The 17202-nt window shown below is 35.2% G+C and overlaps 1 protein-coding gene, 1 long non-coding RNA gene and 1 pseudogene across 2 annotated transcripts; 2 read left to right on the top strand and 1 right to left on the bottom strand.

Annotated features, from left to right (window-relative positions):
* Positions 1 to 367: 367 nt before the first annotated feature.
* On the top strand, positions 368 to 10610 carry LOC115990141. The gene is made up of 6 exons (XM_031113998.1): positions 368 to 956; positions 1129 to 1544; positions 2247 to 3299; positions 6815 to 7274; positions 7646 to 8061; positions 8508 to 10610. The coding sequence occupies exons 1-6, from the start codon at positions 503 to 505 to the stop codon at positions 9657 to 9659; spliced, it is 3951 nt and encodes a 1316-aa protein (XP_030969858.1). The 5' UTR covers positions 368 to 502; the 3' UTR covers positions 9660 to 10610.
* A 1233-nt stretch (positions 10611 to 11843) lies between these two features.
* LOC115991494 lies at positions 11844 to 14470 on the top strand (annotated as a pseudogene).
* Positions 12519 to 15619, bottom strand: LOC115991495. Its single transcript, XR_004092206.1, has 3 exons — positions 15306 to 15619; positions 12895 to 13158; positions 12519 to 12621 (listed from the first exon to the last, which is right to left on the bottom strand). It is a non-coding gene; the product is annotated as an uncharacterized LOC115991495 (long non-coding RNA).
* Between the last annotated feature and the right edge of the window lie 1583 nt (positions 15620 to 17202).

Raw genomic sequence — 17202 nt, 5'->3', positions numbered from 1 at the left:
TTTTCTGTTACATTTTCCGGGCAAGAACAAAGTGCAAATCAAACAAAACGAAAAACTTTCTTAGCCAAAAATTCTTAGTTTCCCACACTAAAGTCTTGGAAACAAGGTTTCGGGGAAATAATACAACGTGGAAAAATATGTATTCACTTATATAATGTCAAAACCACAAAACATAAAGATTCTTATTGACTATAAACATTATTTAGGAAGTCAATGGACACATTCCTAGAAGACACTAAGAAGTTGACATTCGACATTATAGATTAGATAAACCGTCCAGGAATTTAATAGACACATTCTTTCTCACTCAATTTCTCTATCATTTCCCATTGCAAGCAGATTTTCAAAGCATCTAAAAACGAAGTAGTTTACATCATTGCTAATTTCCTATATATAGGTGTCTAAAAATACTGGAACATAACTTTTTAACTCATATTTTTCCTTTTTAGTATAAAGTTGAAGCCTCGTAGGAAAACATAATATAGCTTTGAAGCTTCAGGAGATGGATTCTAGGCTTCTAGAGGCAATTAGGATAAAAGACACACCCACTTTGATCAGTTTATTTCAAGCAAATGAAGGAATTCTTGAGCAAAGAACAACCGATTCCTTGGACACTGCATTACACCTTGCTTCGATGTTAGGACACGTTGACATGGTATCTGAAATTGTTAAGTTGTGTCCGGACTTGGTTGCAGCAGAAAACAAGAAGCTTGAGACTCCAATACATGAAGCTTGTCGCCAAGGGAAGGCAGAGGTCTTGAAGCTGCTATTAGAGGTCAATCCAATGGCAGCCTCTAAGGTCAACTCTGAAAACAAGAGTGCATTTTTCATAGCTTGTAGTAATGGCCATTATGACGTGGTGAAACTCCTCTTAAATAATACCGGGATGAGAAGTTTAGAGGAAAATGTGTTTGATCAAATTTGTATCCATGTGGCTGCATATAAAGGACATACTGGTAAGTAGCAAGAGTTTTTTCTTAGTTAAATTATACTCATTCATAAACTATTCACATGAAAGATTTACACATTTCCATTGATTTTTAAGTCCACCTTGTGATATTTTTTTACCAAATCATTTATTCTATATGATTATTATTAAGTATTAAAATTAGACTACTCTTGGTGCAGATGTTGTTAGAGAGTTACTAGATGCGCGTCCCAACTTTGCTCTAATGATTGATGAGAATGGAAACTTGCCATTGCATTATGCTTGCATCCGTGGACACACGGATATAACCTGGATGCTCCTAAGCTGTGATGCAAGTCTAGCTCTGCACTATAACAACAATGGTTTTACACCACTGCATATGGCATCAATGCATGGCAGAGTTTCAGTCCTTGAAGAATTTGTTAAGATGGCTTCGGTATCTTTTCATTATGCCACATATGAGGGAGAGTCAGTGTTTCATCTGGCTGTAAGATATGGTCAATATCATGCTCTAGTGTACTTAGTGCATGTCTCCAATGGTACAAATCTCATGCACTGTCAAGATCGAAATGGTAACACCATTTTACATGCCGCAGTTTCTGTTGGGCACCATCAGGTGAGAGAAATGGATGTTAATTTCAATTATGTTTTTTTTTTTTTTTTTTTTTTTTTTTTTTTTTTTTTTTTTGGAAACCATAAGCATGAGACATAAAATGAAACTACAATCACAACATGAGGATGGCATAAGGAACAAGCATGAAATATAAAATGAACTTGGTGTAATTCTCATGGCTGACTTGTAATCTAAATATATGGCTCATCATGTTGTGCATCTTGTAATCTAAATAGTTTTGACTAATTTTCTGAAATGTTTGGAAAATTTGGAAAATTGTAGGTATTAATAATTATGATGCCACAAGTTTGGCTAAAATAGTGTTTTTCATGAATAAACTTACTAGATCATTCATATATATATATATATATATTAAAACACAGAGAGTAAATAGTTCTATCTCCCACCTACATCATTTCATGTTGGTTTCCTGTGTCATTGTCTGAATCCTTTCTTCACAAAAAAGATTAATTAAAGGTCATTTGTGTCCATAGTTGAATATCATCTAGGTATTATTACTTTGCTCCTGTGTTATGTTCTCGAATTGATTTATTCTTTCATACCAAGCTATTAAATCGATATGCAAAAAGGAAAATATATTCTCTAATCTACTTTACTTAAAAGTTAAAGGTACAAGCATTATCATTGTCAATCTACATGTGAACACGTCTATTAATTGTGCTCTTTATTGTACGTTTGTACCAGATAGTGGAGTACTTGATCAACGAAACAAAAGTGGAGATTAATTCTCTGAACTTTCAAGGACTCACAGCACTTGACATCCTCAACAAGGCTAAGAAAAATAAAGAAATTCGGCGACTTAAATCCAAGTTCATTAAAGCTGGTGGTAAAAGCAGTATCAAGTTGTTATCTTGTTCACCAGAAGTAGATAGAACCAATGATCAGCTGCCTATTATACGTAAGAATTCTTCATGGCAGGGTTGCATAGATGATGATTTGGATGTGTCCGTTATGAGTGAAATGGTTTCTTATGAATGCATGTGCTCACCTAGATTAAGCAAGGGAACCAACTCTAGAACATCATCACCATGCGACCGGGTTGGAGAGACATTTAGCAATGAAACATATAAACAAGAGTCCTTATCCCCAACCAATACACGACAACACAAGCATCTTATCAGAAGGCACCGGGAAAATATAGGTGACGTTTACCGAAATAAGCAGCATGAAAAAATATATATGGAAGCCTTACAAAATGCTAGGAATACTGTAACACTTGTTGCCATTTTGATTGCTACAGTTACTTTTGCTGCTGGAATTAGCCCTCCCGGTGGATTTTATCAGGATGGAGAAATGAAAGGGAAGTCAATACTTGGTAGAACAACAGCTTTCAAGGTCTTTGCAATAAGCAACAACCTTGCATTGTTTAGCTCTCTATCCATAGTGGTTGTTCTTGTCAGCATCATCCCCTATCAGAGGAAGCCACAGATGAGACTCTTGGTGGTTGCTCACAAGGTCATGTGGGTAGCTGTGGCATTCATGACAACAGGTTTTGCTGCAGCCACATGGATGATCATTCCTCACAGTCAAGGGACAGAATGGGTGTTTGTCACACTAATAGCAATAAGCAGTGGCACCCTGGGAGCAAGTTTTATCGGCCTAGGTGTGATGCTGGTTAAGCACTGGCTGTGGAAACGGAAGTGGAGAAAACAAAGAAAGGATAGAGGGGAGGGTGTTGACATAGAAAGTCAAATTTCGGATGTTGAGAGCACATACCATCAAGGATATCACTCATACTGAACGTTTAATGTAGTGGTAACAATGAAGGATTTTCTTACATATTTTTTTGTTCAGTATGTTTTTTCTTCTTGTGCTTCTTTGGAAGTGTGAGGTTTCTCAGTATACACTCACACACACCACATTTTATGAAATATCAACCAAATCAATAGTTAAAGCAATAAAATAGTAACAATGAGAATGATCACAAAGTGGACAACTAAAGGAGAAAACCTTTTGAAATGAAAAACCATTAGACAGAAATAATCCCATAAAAAAATCCATTATGAATAATTACAATAGTCAGCGACTTATAAAACCTTTGTTGGCCTAAACTCTATACCACCTCTACAAGTACAAATGCCATCCCTGCCTTCCTACCATAGTAAGGTAGTAGTCCCAGAACCTCTAGAATCCTTCAATGGTGATTTCCTCTATGAACTCCTGGCTCACAGAAACCCAGAACCTCTGAAACACCAAGGCAACTCCCTCAAGGTTTGATTGCAGTGAACCTCACTGGAATGTTTATGTGGTCTCAACTCACAAAAACTCTCTTCTGGGATTAAAGGAAGAGTGGAACAATAAAATTATAAAAGGGGTATTTTATGGAGCACTTGGCGTGGGTTCTTTTGTGATCTTGGCTATAACTATAGGATACAAAAATAAGAGCACTAGATCAAGAGCCAAATGGGAGAGAAAGGGAGGCAATTGCTTTCGGCTTGATAGTTTGAGAAGCAAAGCCAGTCTCATTCTACTTTGCTGTTTTGCCCAGGAGCTCATATCCACAAACTCTCTCTACACACATATATTTATATATATATATATATATATATATTATATTTGGTTCAACAAATGAGCATCATAAAATGCTCCCACACAGTTTCCTTTTTGCTTGAGAGCTTAAGAAGCCAAAGAAAAAAAGTCTCAATCTGCGTTCCTCTCAAATAATGGCTAGACAGCTTACCAGAAAAACCACAACTAGCTTCTCTAAGAAAACTTCAAGACCCAGAACCCTCATTATGTCTAAGAATCTGGATATTGTTGGCTAGCTTGAGTGGGCTTGTTAAGGCTTGAGAAAGAATTTTTCGCTTCCAAAGTCCTAGGTTTATTGTCTCACATAATGATCAAGGAATGCAGAACCACTCCAAATTACATTGTCATGGTATTTGTCAATTTAATTCCTAGCAAAATGAAAATCATCTTAATTTTATAAATTGCATTCTCAAGTAGCTCAAATAAATTGCATGACATTGCTGTCATTAATTATATTGAACCATCAACTTCCCATGAACTTCAAATTGCAAGTTAATAATGATCTAGAGAATTAAAGGTGCCTCAAAATTCTTTATCTCACCTTTTAAAGATTCCCTCTACATAGTCCTCACATTTTTTGTGCTCACTATTTGAAGAGGAGTGATTAAAATGTAAAGGAACTACAAGTCAGTGACACAAGACATGCACTGCTAAGGGGGTAAAGCATGAATTATAAAAAGTCATATTGTAAATCATCTGCAAATCCAGAAGAGTAAATCATTGTGTTGGAGGAATTATTGGATTGAAAAAACCTCTCCCGAAAGTACACAAACAGATAAATTCCAAAAATCTGCTAAGCAACCACCCTCCTGCAGACTTGCTCATCTGCAAAGCAAAGCATACTCCCAAAAAACTAACAGCACGCGCATAAATTACACATAGGAACAAACAAGTGTAGCATTATGTTCAAGTATATTATAAAGGCCCTGAAAACTATTATGACCAAACTTTTCAAGCAGTTTGCGAAAAAAGACACCAACTTAGTGGCCAGTCATTATTTTGCAGCTACTTGTATCAACATTTGAGGATAACTGACTATGTCAACATGGGATGTAGTTGTAGCCAGAGGAAAAGTGGCTATAGAACATTAAAGAAGTCTAAAGATGATGAAGAAGAAAAGTAGTGAGCATAAATACTCACCTTTCGTGACCAAATCACTAAGCAAAATTGATATCACAAAACATATTCTTCACTGTTTGAAAGCAAGAGAGGGAGATCACAAGGTTGACAGAGGTGGAAGCATAATTTTTAAGTATATCTGAAATGTGAAAGAGGAATTTAATTTGGAATTGGTAATAAATTGTACTCATACTGTGAAAAGAAACAAGAATGCTAGAAAAGTTATGGCTAACCAAAAGTTTAAACTTGAGGTGGTTATCAAGAAGCATGTAAGAAGGTGAAGTTGCTAAAGCATATTGGTTCATATGTAGCATGTAAAAGGATGAGGTGGGGTCATTGATTAGATTGAAAGAATGCATTATCAGAAAACAATATCTCACTGGCTTCTTAGTTTTTTCTTCAAATTTTGTATTCTAGTCTTGACCCAATTGCATTAAAATTTGCTTCCAACCAAAATGGGCCTTACCATCTAAATTTATGCATTAGATGTGACCTCATGGCCTACGTGCTGTATCCATGTTACAAAAAGGAACAGGAATATCAATAATTCTTTCTACTAATTACAGCTGGATGAAAGGAGGAAGAAGCTTAATAAATAAATGCCTTGCAAATGCTAAGAAGTTAGTACATGTGTTCCTTGAAGAACCTTAAGAAGTTGCAAGGCCTGAGTAGACACCGCACAGACTAGTCAACAAAAGTATACGTGTCAAGAACACACACACAAAGCAGACAACTTCTCCATACTTCATATCCTTAGTATTTTCTATATATTTTCAGGTTGTACCATACTTTTGAAGGTTAGAATATGTTTATCTGAGTTTGTTCTTATCATGAAATGTCTGAGCAAAAGCTGTGAAACTCAACTTCTCCACATGATTTGCTTCTATACTAGAATGGGGAGTTTAATAAAAATCTACTGAGGTTTTTATGAGGTATTTGACAAATAAGAAATCCACTTTTGTCAATTTATTTCGAGAGAAACAATGTATTTCACACTAAGTGGTCTACGCAGGGATCATGCAGAATCATTTGCACCCCAAATTGATGTCTTGATATGCACAACTTTTGTACAATAGGGAATGTATAAGTAAAACTTACACATTGACCTCAATAGAAAATATTAACTAAATAAAATTAACATCTCATAATGGTGAAGACAATCATTAACGTATGTCCGTGGTTTCCTCATCCTGAGGGTAGACCCCACTCCCTCAACTCACCATAAAGCGTACCTTTTGGGCCTGCCACGGAAGAATTTTCTAGTCATTGCAAAATTTCCCAGAAAATGAGCTTCCCTGAAGTTGCTGAGAATTTAATCAATGCATTCCAAAGAGAAGCTAGGAAGCTAGTGCTCAACAATTTCTAACCATTTTCCACACTGCAAAGATTAGTTTTTTGCTACTATAAGTAAAAATATAGATATGTAGAATTAAAACCATCTAAAAAGTATATCCTTATTCCATGTTACAAAGTCTCAATTTCTCTTGCTGGTTTTGAGGCAACATAAAGTGGAAAAGTTATTTCATCCACTAGATTTCTTGTAAACACTAGTTGTGAAACACACTTTCTCCACTGATTATTTCCCACTTGGTGGCATCTTCTAACTTATAGAAATGGATCCAAGGCTTTTAGAGGCGATTGCAAGAAATGACAAAAGCACCTTCATCAATTTAGTTCAAGAGAATGAAAACTTTCTTGAACAAAGAACAGATGGTTCCAGGAGCACAGTGTTACACTTGGCATCAAGATTTGGACATGTTAAATTGGTGATGGAAATTTTGAAGTTGCGCCCCATGGTTGCTGCGGAGAATAATAAGCTGGAGACTCCATTGCATGAAGCCTGTAGTCGAGGGCATACTGAGGTTCTCAAGCTGCTATTAGAGCACAATCCTTGGGCGGCTTGTAAGCTTAATGCTGATAACCAGAGTGCATTCTTTATGGCTTGCAGTCATGGGCATGTCGACCTGGTGAAGCTCCTGTTGAATCAGTCTTGGTTGGTGGGATTAGAAGATGAGGGATTTGATCCAACTTGTCTTCATGTGGCTGCATCAAGAGGGCACACAGGTAGGCAGCAACTCATCTTAACTATTCTTTGCAAATCCACTCTTAACATACTTAAAATTAATCACAGACCTGCTCTATGTGTCGGAAAATGTCAATCAATTATTTTATTCTGTATGTGTAATAAAGGAGTAGACTAAGGGAAAAAACAGATAATTGAATTCAATTATCCACAACCCTTCAAATCTGACAGGCAACACAAGACAAATCTCAAAAAAAGTCCAAGGCCTCCACTATTTACAGTACACTATAGATGAGAATTTACAATTCCATTCTTCTGATTGAAAGGAGTTGGTCCCAAATCTTTGGAGATGGGGGGACTCCTATCATCACTTATTTCCATTTATAATAGAAATCCATACTTGGTTGTGCAGGTGTTGTTAGAGAGTTATTAAATGTGTTCCCAGACCTTGCTTGGAAGGTTGACAAGAATGGATATTCTCCATTGCACCATGCTTGTAACAGTGGGAACCTGGAAATAACAAGAATGCTCCTAAAGCTTAGCACAGACCTCGCTCTGCAGTTCAGTAGCACAGGTCACATGCCACTGCACTTGGCAGCAATGAATGCAAAAACAGAAATTTTTGAAGAATTTGAGCAGATAGCTCCCATATCCTTTCATCATCTCACAAGACAGGGAGAAACAGTTTTTCATTTAACTGTGAAGTACAAGCACTATGAGGCTTTCATATGGTTGGTGAGTGCCTTCCACAATACTGATCTCTTCCACCATCCAGATCAATGTGGTAACACTCTCTTGCATCTTGCAGTCTCTAGAGGATGCTCTCAGGTAAGGAATGGTCTATACTCATATTTGATATGGTTATGATTATGAAACTTAGATGAGCATGCAATATTCCAATATGGATGGTTCAAGACACATCTATATTCTGGCATTTATTAACCTGATTCAATAGGAAAAGACATTCACTGTCCCCAGGAAATTACCCCGTGTGATACATCGCCAATAATAGAAGTTAGCTTACTCCCTTACAATTGAGAAACTGTTGCTTCCTCTTTGTGGGTGACTCATCAAGACCACTATTGTTTATGGCCAAATGTTATCCAAATATGATCACTTTAATTTTCGAAAATCATGGAATAAACAAGAAGCAATTCCAATGGCCAAAAGCCAAAAACATAAAACAAGAAAGCATATTATTGTGTCCATTATTTGTGTGTTGTTCTAATTGGGCGCTTTTTTTTTTTTTTTTTTTTTTTTTGAGTTTGTTCCAGATTGTGGAGTTTTTGATTAAAAAAAAAACAGTGGAGATCAACTCTCAGAATTATGAGGGACTCACAGCTCTTGGCATCCTAGACCAGGCAGGTAGTATTGATAAATTTCCACATATTAAAGCTATGTTGGAGAGAGCTGGTGGTATTAACAAGAAAATTTTACGTTCAAAAGAAGTTGAAGGAACTAATCCAGGCATATTTGAGGACACTTGGAGGCCAATTAAATTAGATAATGTGTCCAGGTTGCCCATTACAAAGGACTTTGGTGATCCACCCAACCAAGGAAATTATGAAGTAATTGCACTCCATCATCAAGCTGAGGAGACAGACAAAATTCAAGAGGACAACTCAACTATGCCAGATCATTCACCAAAGAAGACAACTAGCTCCTTGGCCAATTTGCAGCGACATAAGCTCCTGAGCAGAAGACGAAAGGTAGAACTAACTAAACTTTATAATGACCGTCGAAGTAGGCAACATGATATATACAGGGAGGCACTGCAAAATGCCAGGAACACAATCACACTTGTTGCCATTCTGATTGCCACAGTTACTTTTACTGCTGGATTAAACCCTCCTGGTGGTGTTTACCAGCAACAATCATCGAGTGGAAATTCAACAGTGGCTGGAACAACAGCTTTCAAGGTCTTTACAATAAGCAACAACTTTGCATTGTTCACATCTTTGAGCATTGTTATAATTCTAGTCAGTATCATTCCTTTTCAAAGAAAACTACTAATGAGGCTACTGGTTGTTACTCACAAAGTCATGTGGTTGGCTGTCTCATTCGTGGCTACATCTTATGTTGCAGCCACATGGATAATTTTACCACATGGTCATGGAAAAGAATGGATACTTGCTATCAGTGCCGCAACCATGGGAACTCTATTCTTCTATCTAGGAGTTGTTTTGGCTAGACACTGGTTGAGGAAGTTGAAGTGGAGGAAAGACAAAGGTAAAAAACAAGGGACTGTTATGCTCACTGATAGCAAAACCCAGTCACAATCTGCTAAGCCCGACATCAAACTTGACATCAAGTCTCACTCCACAAACTCTAACACTAGAGATGAAACTCGATCAGAATCCAAATCCAATTTCTCCACCAACTCTGACCTTAGTAGTTCCAGATGCCTAGGATATCATGCATACTGAACAGTCAAAATTGAGGAAAGGGTAACTGATTTGATCTTGAAGAAGCAACAAGCTGGTTAGAGTGAAATCTACTTGGCTGCCTAATTTTGCAAAAATAGTTGGGAGCTTAAGTATTTACTTTGAAAATCATTTTCTAGTTTGTACGTTTTATTCTCATTCATTGAAAATGTTTTATTTCTTGTTTTCCAAGGATTTCATTTGGTTTACAAAGGAAGGAAAATCATTGCATGTAATTGGAAAAAATGAAAAGGCATATGGTAATTGTATTTTTATTATGATAGAAAATTTTGAAAAGTGTGACCCTAATTCCTAAATATGTTGATCCAAGAATTTCCCAACAATTGGTGCTTTCAACTCTACAAAGACTCTAAACACTATAAGTTGTTTCCTTCCAGTTTACTTGTTCTTATGACCATTAAATCCAGATCGACTATACCAGTTCCCTTACTGCCTAATCAAGCATCCTAACTAAATCAAATTACAATGCAATCAAGAATCCATTTTAGTACATCTATCCAACCATCAACTGTTCAGAAAATTGGAACAGTCAAAAGTGCCATGGAAACAAGAAGGTGCCTTTTGAAATGTTATATAAAAAATAATTTTACAGTTGTGCATATTGGTGGGAAATCCAAGATATTCAACACAAGCAAATTTCATAGCAAGCTCAAACCAAAACTAAGAAAAGTATTGAAATTTGAACATATTTCACGGATTTGTTTTCAAGGAAAAACTTTCTTTCTCACCTGCTACTATATATATAGTGATTGCTGAGAATCAACCTACCATACACCTTCCAATTGAATTTTTGAGGAAAGTAAAAATAAAAATATATAAAACTTTAAATATCATGTCAAATATTGTTCCTGATTACTTTAAAGAACTGGGGGAAAAAAATTTGGGTTCATGAAAATTTGAAACTTCAAAGAAAAAATAGAAGCAACTAAACTAAACTAAACTAAGCCAAACAATCAAACTGGGCTAAGCTGAATATAAATTTTAAGGAACATTCTAATTTCCAAGGTCCTAAACAACTCAAAAAAATGAATTGACAAGAATTATATTTAGTTTTTTTGTTACTGGAACACCAAAGAAGCAAAACCACCATTTGACCAAGCCTAATACTAGAACAGGATTTAGAATATTTTTCCTTTTTTATGTTTTTTTTTTTTTTTTGGTTAACAACCAAAATAAAATGGAGCAGAAGCAAAACCAAACCCAACAACTGTAAACAAGGAAAATTACCTGAAAATGGCAGTTGACTCCTTACAGATCTTGCTGGATAAGGGGTGAGTGAGTGAGTCAGGTCATTACCCTGGGAAGTTACCAATGCATAATAGGTAGGTAGAATATGTTATCTAGGTTGGCAGATTAGGCTTCTTAGGGTGTTCCTCATCATGTACTTCATTGAAGGTGATCTGGACCATGGGCTGTTGCACAGGTAGATCAGATTATTGAGCTCTCACTAGGCCTAGGATTACACATTGACAATAATAATGTTAGCATGAGGTCTATGGGTTATAGAACCACTTTATAACAGGTTATACATTTGAAGATTGAGGATCATATTTAATTATTTTAACTAGTCAGATCATATTTAATTATCTAAACTAGTCTTCTCAAACTTTTAAATTGTCCACGAAATAAATAATCAAATATGCATTTTACTTTTCCTGTTTAAGTTCTAATTTGTTAATGTGCTTACAACTTACAACTATATATATATTTTTTTTTTGATAGATAACTTACAAGTATATAATTTATAAGTATGTATACTAAAATTGTGCAATATGTTATCATTATTTCAAATATCAAATTGGTACAGTGATATAGTTTGAATATTATCCATATAAATGTGGATATCATCTATATAAACATATATATATATATATATATATATATGAAATTACACTAGCTTGATGGTATGTAAAAGCAGGAAGTTCATTTATCAAGGCTAATTCATAGCATTGACTTGGAAGAGATAAAATAAATGAAAGAATTGTCAAAATCATCAATCATTGACTTATTTATAAATCAACCATTGCCTCTTTCATCTATGCTGATTGTTTAATATTCGACCTTTCATATGAAATTTCTGGCATAAGAGTGTCTTGCAAGGCCTTAAGAAAAGGAAGATATTTAATTGTTGCAATACTAGTGATCTTCCTTGAAGATGCTTAGAAAGTATCAGCTGCATTTCCAGAGAACATAGGAAGTTAGCAGTTAAAAAGGTTCCATAGAGCAGAGGAGGGATACCTTAACTGCATTGTTCAGCTTTCTTATTCATTTCTAATTTCTTGCACAAAATCTAACCAACTGAATTGGAAGAACAATTACCATTTCCATAAGCATTGACAACACAACTTTCCATCTGACTATCTTGCTTTTTATAGAGTGAGCCTTGAAGCTTAAGTAAATGGACCAAAGGCTTTTAGAGGCAATTCGTAAGAATGACAGGCAAGATTTTATGAGTTTAGTTAATGAGAATGAAGAAATTCTCCAACAAAGAACAGCTAATACCATTCACACGCCATTGCACCTGGCTTCAATATTTGGACATATTGAATTGGTCACAGAAATTATCAAGTTGTGCCCTGACATGGTTGCTGCTGATAATAGCAAGCTGGAGACTCCATTGCATGAAGCTTGTCATCAAGGGAATGTTGAGGTCTTAAAGCTGCTATTGGATATCAATTCCTGGGCAGCTTGTAAGCTTAACTCTGACAACCAGAGTGGCTTTTTTATGGCTTGTAATCATGGGAATCTTGATGTGGTTAAGCTCCTTTTGAGTAAGCCTTGGTTACAGGGGTTTGAAGAAGATGATCTTGTTCAAAATTGCCTTCATGTTGCTGTGTCAAGAGGACACACAGGTAGGTTGTAAAGTTCTGTTAACTAACTTTTCCGTGTTGAACACATCACCAAACAATTTGGCATTTCTCTTTGCATCCATTCCAAAGTCCACCTGGTGATAATTTCTAAACAAATCAAATATGTAGATGATTTGCGATGTAAATATTAATTGTTCAGCTAAATTATGCTTAATTATTAACAAATTAGAGTTGGTGATGCAGGAATTGTTAGGAAGATTTTAGATGTGTGCCCAAGCTTAACTCAGAAGTTTGACAGGAACGGTTCTTCACCATTACACTGCTCTTGTCATAGAGGGCACATGGAGATAACAAGAATGCTCCTACAGGTAGACGCAGACCTTGCTCAGGAGTTTTTGGTTACACACCTTTGCACTTGGCAGCAATGAATGGCAACACTGCAATTCTAGAAGAATTCACTTCAATGGCTCCAACATCTTTTCAGTGTTACATGAAGAATGGAGAGAATTTTTTCATCTAACTGTGAGATACAACCACTACGATGCTTTCTTATACTTGGTACATATTTTCAATGATACCAAGATCTTCCGCTGTCCAGATCAATTGGGTAACACAATCTTACATATTGCAGCCTCTGGAAGTCACCATCAGGTGAGAAATGAAAATGATATCTGTTGTATAATTCATAGTTGAGAAATTAGAACAGCCTATGGTGCAGTCGTGTTCAGATGAAATATATGACGTAATAAAAATTTTGCAGATACAATTTATAATTTCGGCTGAATTGCATCAAATAGACAGTGAACACTTAATAGTACCTTGTCGTGTCAATGGTTTGTGTGTGTGTTTTTGTGCATGTTACGGTATGTGAAGTATTCTACTTTAAAAATCATACCCAAGTTCCTTTGTGTCCCAAGCCCAAGTCCTCAAGGACTGCTGAAGTCAGATAGTAACATTTCTTTCAAATGGAAAGATTTGCAATTGTGTGTTACAAAGATTAAACTTGATTGTTGATGCTTCTACTGTTGTTATTGTGTGCGTGTGCATTTTTCCTAATTAGACTTCTGAAATTCCAATTTGTTACAGATTGTGGATTACTTGATCAACAAAACAGCGGTGGATATTAGTTTCCAGAACCATAAAGGACTCGCAGCCCTTGACATCCTCAACCAGACCAATGGAAATGTGCATATTAAATGGATCAAGCATCAAGTGGAAAAAAGTTCTGAAATTCAGGACAGTAACACATCTGAACCAGAATGCTTGTCAAAGCAGACTACTAGTACCCTGACCAGTTTTGGGCAACAGAAACGTCTCAGTGAAAAACGACAGGAAGAACTAGTAGAATTTTACAGAATTCGCCAAAACAAGCAAGACGAGACATACAGAGAGGCAGTTCAGAATGCCAGGAACACGATTACACTGGTGACTATTTTGATTGCCACAGTTACATTTACAGCTGTTATAAGCCCCCCAGGTGGTGTCTATGACTATCATGGTGGACCACTGGCAGGAAAGTCCATGGTGTACAAAACAACAGCTTTCAAAGTATTCATATTAAGCAATATTGCATCGTTCACTTCTCTATGTATTGTTGTCGTTCTAGTTAGCATCATTCCTTTCCAAAGAAAACCTCAGATGATGATACTGAAGGTTGCTCACAAGGTAATGTGGATAGCATTGTCGTTCATGGCAACAGCTTACATTGCAGCAACATGGATTATCATTCCATATTGGAAGGGAACAGAATGGATATTTGTGATGTTACTGTCAATTAGTGGAGGCACTATAGGCACAGCTTTTCTTGGATTAACTGTGATGATGGTTAAGCATTGGAATCGAAAGCAGAAATGGCAAAAAGAGAGAAAGAAAAGTGGGGAAAGACTTGCAAACAACAGAATGCAAACCTTACGTTCTTTTAATTCCGATGTTGAGAGTTCCAACCTTCAAGGATATCACTCATTCTAAAATCTAGTCGCAAAGTTTTTTGTATATTTCTATGCTTTTTGATTGTGCATAAACAATGTCATAATGTTAATAAGAACATTAATATAGCTAATTGTAGCAATCAGGCTTCCTGGAGCTATACATGAAGAACTGAATAGACTATAGAGGTTATATGTTATAAACTCAAATTTATAATAACAGACTGCCAGCAAGAGGCTGTTCTGATTTCACAACTCTATAGCCACCGGAAAATGCTAAAGCTAATATCAATTTTACTACAAAATGCTTACAAATTGACTTGACAATGATAGAGATTCATGCCACATCAACGACATATTAACTAAATTTGTTATGTTGTGTTTATTTATAAGTTAACACATTGTAAGGTTAAACATCATCATTGAATGTACAAAATCACAAACTCTAATTCCGTGTTTAGTGGGATATCTAAACCACTTTAAATTGAAGGAAAAAATGCTAAGGCTATTATCAGTTTTACCATAAAATGCTTGCTAATCAACATAATAATATTCATTGGTGCCACATCAACTAAATATTAGACAAAATTCTTAATTAATTTTTTGGGTTGTGTTTAAAAGTTGTGAACATCACCATAGAATGCATCTAATCACAAAACTCTTCGGGGGGTTGGTTAAAAATTTAAACTATTTTAGATTGAATTAGAGAAACTAAATCATATTGATTACAACAGTCAATAATGAAAAGTGATTTAGACCCCATTAGTTGATTATAAGCAGAATTAAATTTTCTTGAGTTACTTCCTGTACAAATAAATATTATCATGGAATTTGCCAACTCTAAAACATAACAAATAGCATGAGAGAGAGAGAGAGAGAGAGAGAAATAGTACCGCAGGTCAGAGAGAACAAAAAAAAAAAAAAAAACAGCAAAGTCAGCACTCTGTCCCTTTAACTCCCTTCCATGTGCTCCAACTCTTCGTTCTCTTCTTTGTTGTCTTCGGTACCAAGCTCCCATTTATAGTTTGGATAGTGGGTTTTTGATTGGTTTAAGAATATATAAGGATTTATTCATGAAAACCGGACCTGGGTTTTGGATTTTGGTAAGTTATAACTTGAGACTAGAGAGAGAGAGAGAGATGATATTGAGAATTTGAGAACAATGGGAAGTCAAAGCACGTAAGAGCGGAAAACTCTTTTCTTTGAATGTTACATATTCAACAGACGACAACTCATGAGTCACCATTTCTTTTCTTTTTTTTCTTTTCTTTTTTTTTTTTTAAAGAAAAAGGAAAAGTCTCACTCAATTATAATTCTCTTAGATTAATTATTATTATTATTTTTAGTAAGAAGATAGAGATATTATTAAAAAGAGGCCTAATGTGGGTAAAGACAACAAAAGAAGCTGTCCATCAAAATCTTTACAAAAGGCTTATATAAGGATGGATGAGATGGGTTAAAGTCCTTAACTTGAATAAAGAGTTGTCCAATGGGCTAGGCCATTAGAGGCTTTAGGACAAAAATTAAATATAACATTAGAAAATTGGGGAAGCAAAAGAGGAGTGGAGTTGGGGGATTTGATTGAGTCAAGAACAATCTAGACATTGCCTTCAGTGATCACCGATTTACGATGGGGTAGGATATTAAAAAGGATGGAATATATATATATATAAGAAGGGTAAACTTTTTGAATTGTATTTGATTAGAAGGGAGAGTGGGAAAAAAAATATATGGTAGAGTCTAAGTGTTTTCTCCTTGAACCTATCAAAATATTTTCTCTTCAAAATTAGGAGAAAATTGAAGGAGGGAGTGTGATTTACTTGATTGATAAAAATGCCCCCAATTGTATTTTTATTTTTTTTTTTTTTTGTTTTCTAAAGCTTTTGCCTTCCAACGTTGCTTTTTTTTTTTTTTCCCCTAGCCGTGGGCATGATAGGGATTTGCTTTGTTTTTATTTTTCTCTTTTTTTTTTTGTTTTTGATTTTTTTGTTAATTAGACGTGATTTTTATTTTTTAATAAATTTAGGTGATTGTATTTTCCTTTTCTTTTTATTTTTGCTTGTTTGTCATTTTTTTGTTTTAATTGGGTATCATTTTTTAATAAGAGTATATGAGTAAATTTATACAAACTCATTTTTTCAATTTCTCTACATTTTCACTCCCAACCAAACAAAAATAAAGAAAATTAAAATTTTTTCTATCTTCTTACTTTTTCATCCTCCCGTCATTTTCTATCCTCTTACTTTTTCACCCCTCCAATTAAACAAACCATTAAGCTTTAGCTTTTAGGTTTTAATTTTTATGTATAACTTTTTAAAACCTCACCCTTTTTTTTCCCTCTTTTTCTCACTGCTTCAAATTTTTTCAATGTACAAGTATAGTTTAACACACTTTAATAAATAAAAAAATTCAACAAAAAAACTAGATAAACTGTTCTCAAACGGACAAGTGTGATTGTTGCAATAAAATTGAACTTAGAAGCAATGAAGGACAGAGGGAGTTCCCAAGAAGGAATGGTTGATGGCTGCATCGAAGTTGAATTTAACTGTCTCTTACTAATGGTTGATTGCTACTAACTTTTCCCTAAATAATTAGTAGATGTCCCGTGCAATGTGCGTGTTTGTTATTAGTTATTTTATAATACTCATGTGTTATAATGTTTGGAAAATTAATTTCGATTATGTATTATACGTCACTAAAATAATGAATGAAAAAAAAAATTGTAACACAATATATCCATAAGTAACCATAATTAATTAGACTCTAAAAATGTTACTATATGCCCTTTTT

This window comes from Quercus lobata, chromosome 5, assembly GCF_001633185.2.
Source record: "Quercus lobata isolate SW786 chromosome 5, ValleyOak3.0 Primary Assembly, whole genome shotgun sequence".
NCBI lineage: Eukaryota > Viridiplantae > Streptophyta > Magnoliopsida > Fagales > Fagaceae > Quercus > Quercus lobata.
The sequence above is the reverse complement of the archived record's forward strand: the minus strand, read 5'-3'. Positions and strand labels throughout refer to the sequence as shown.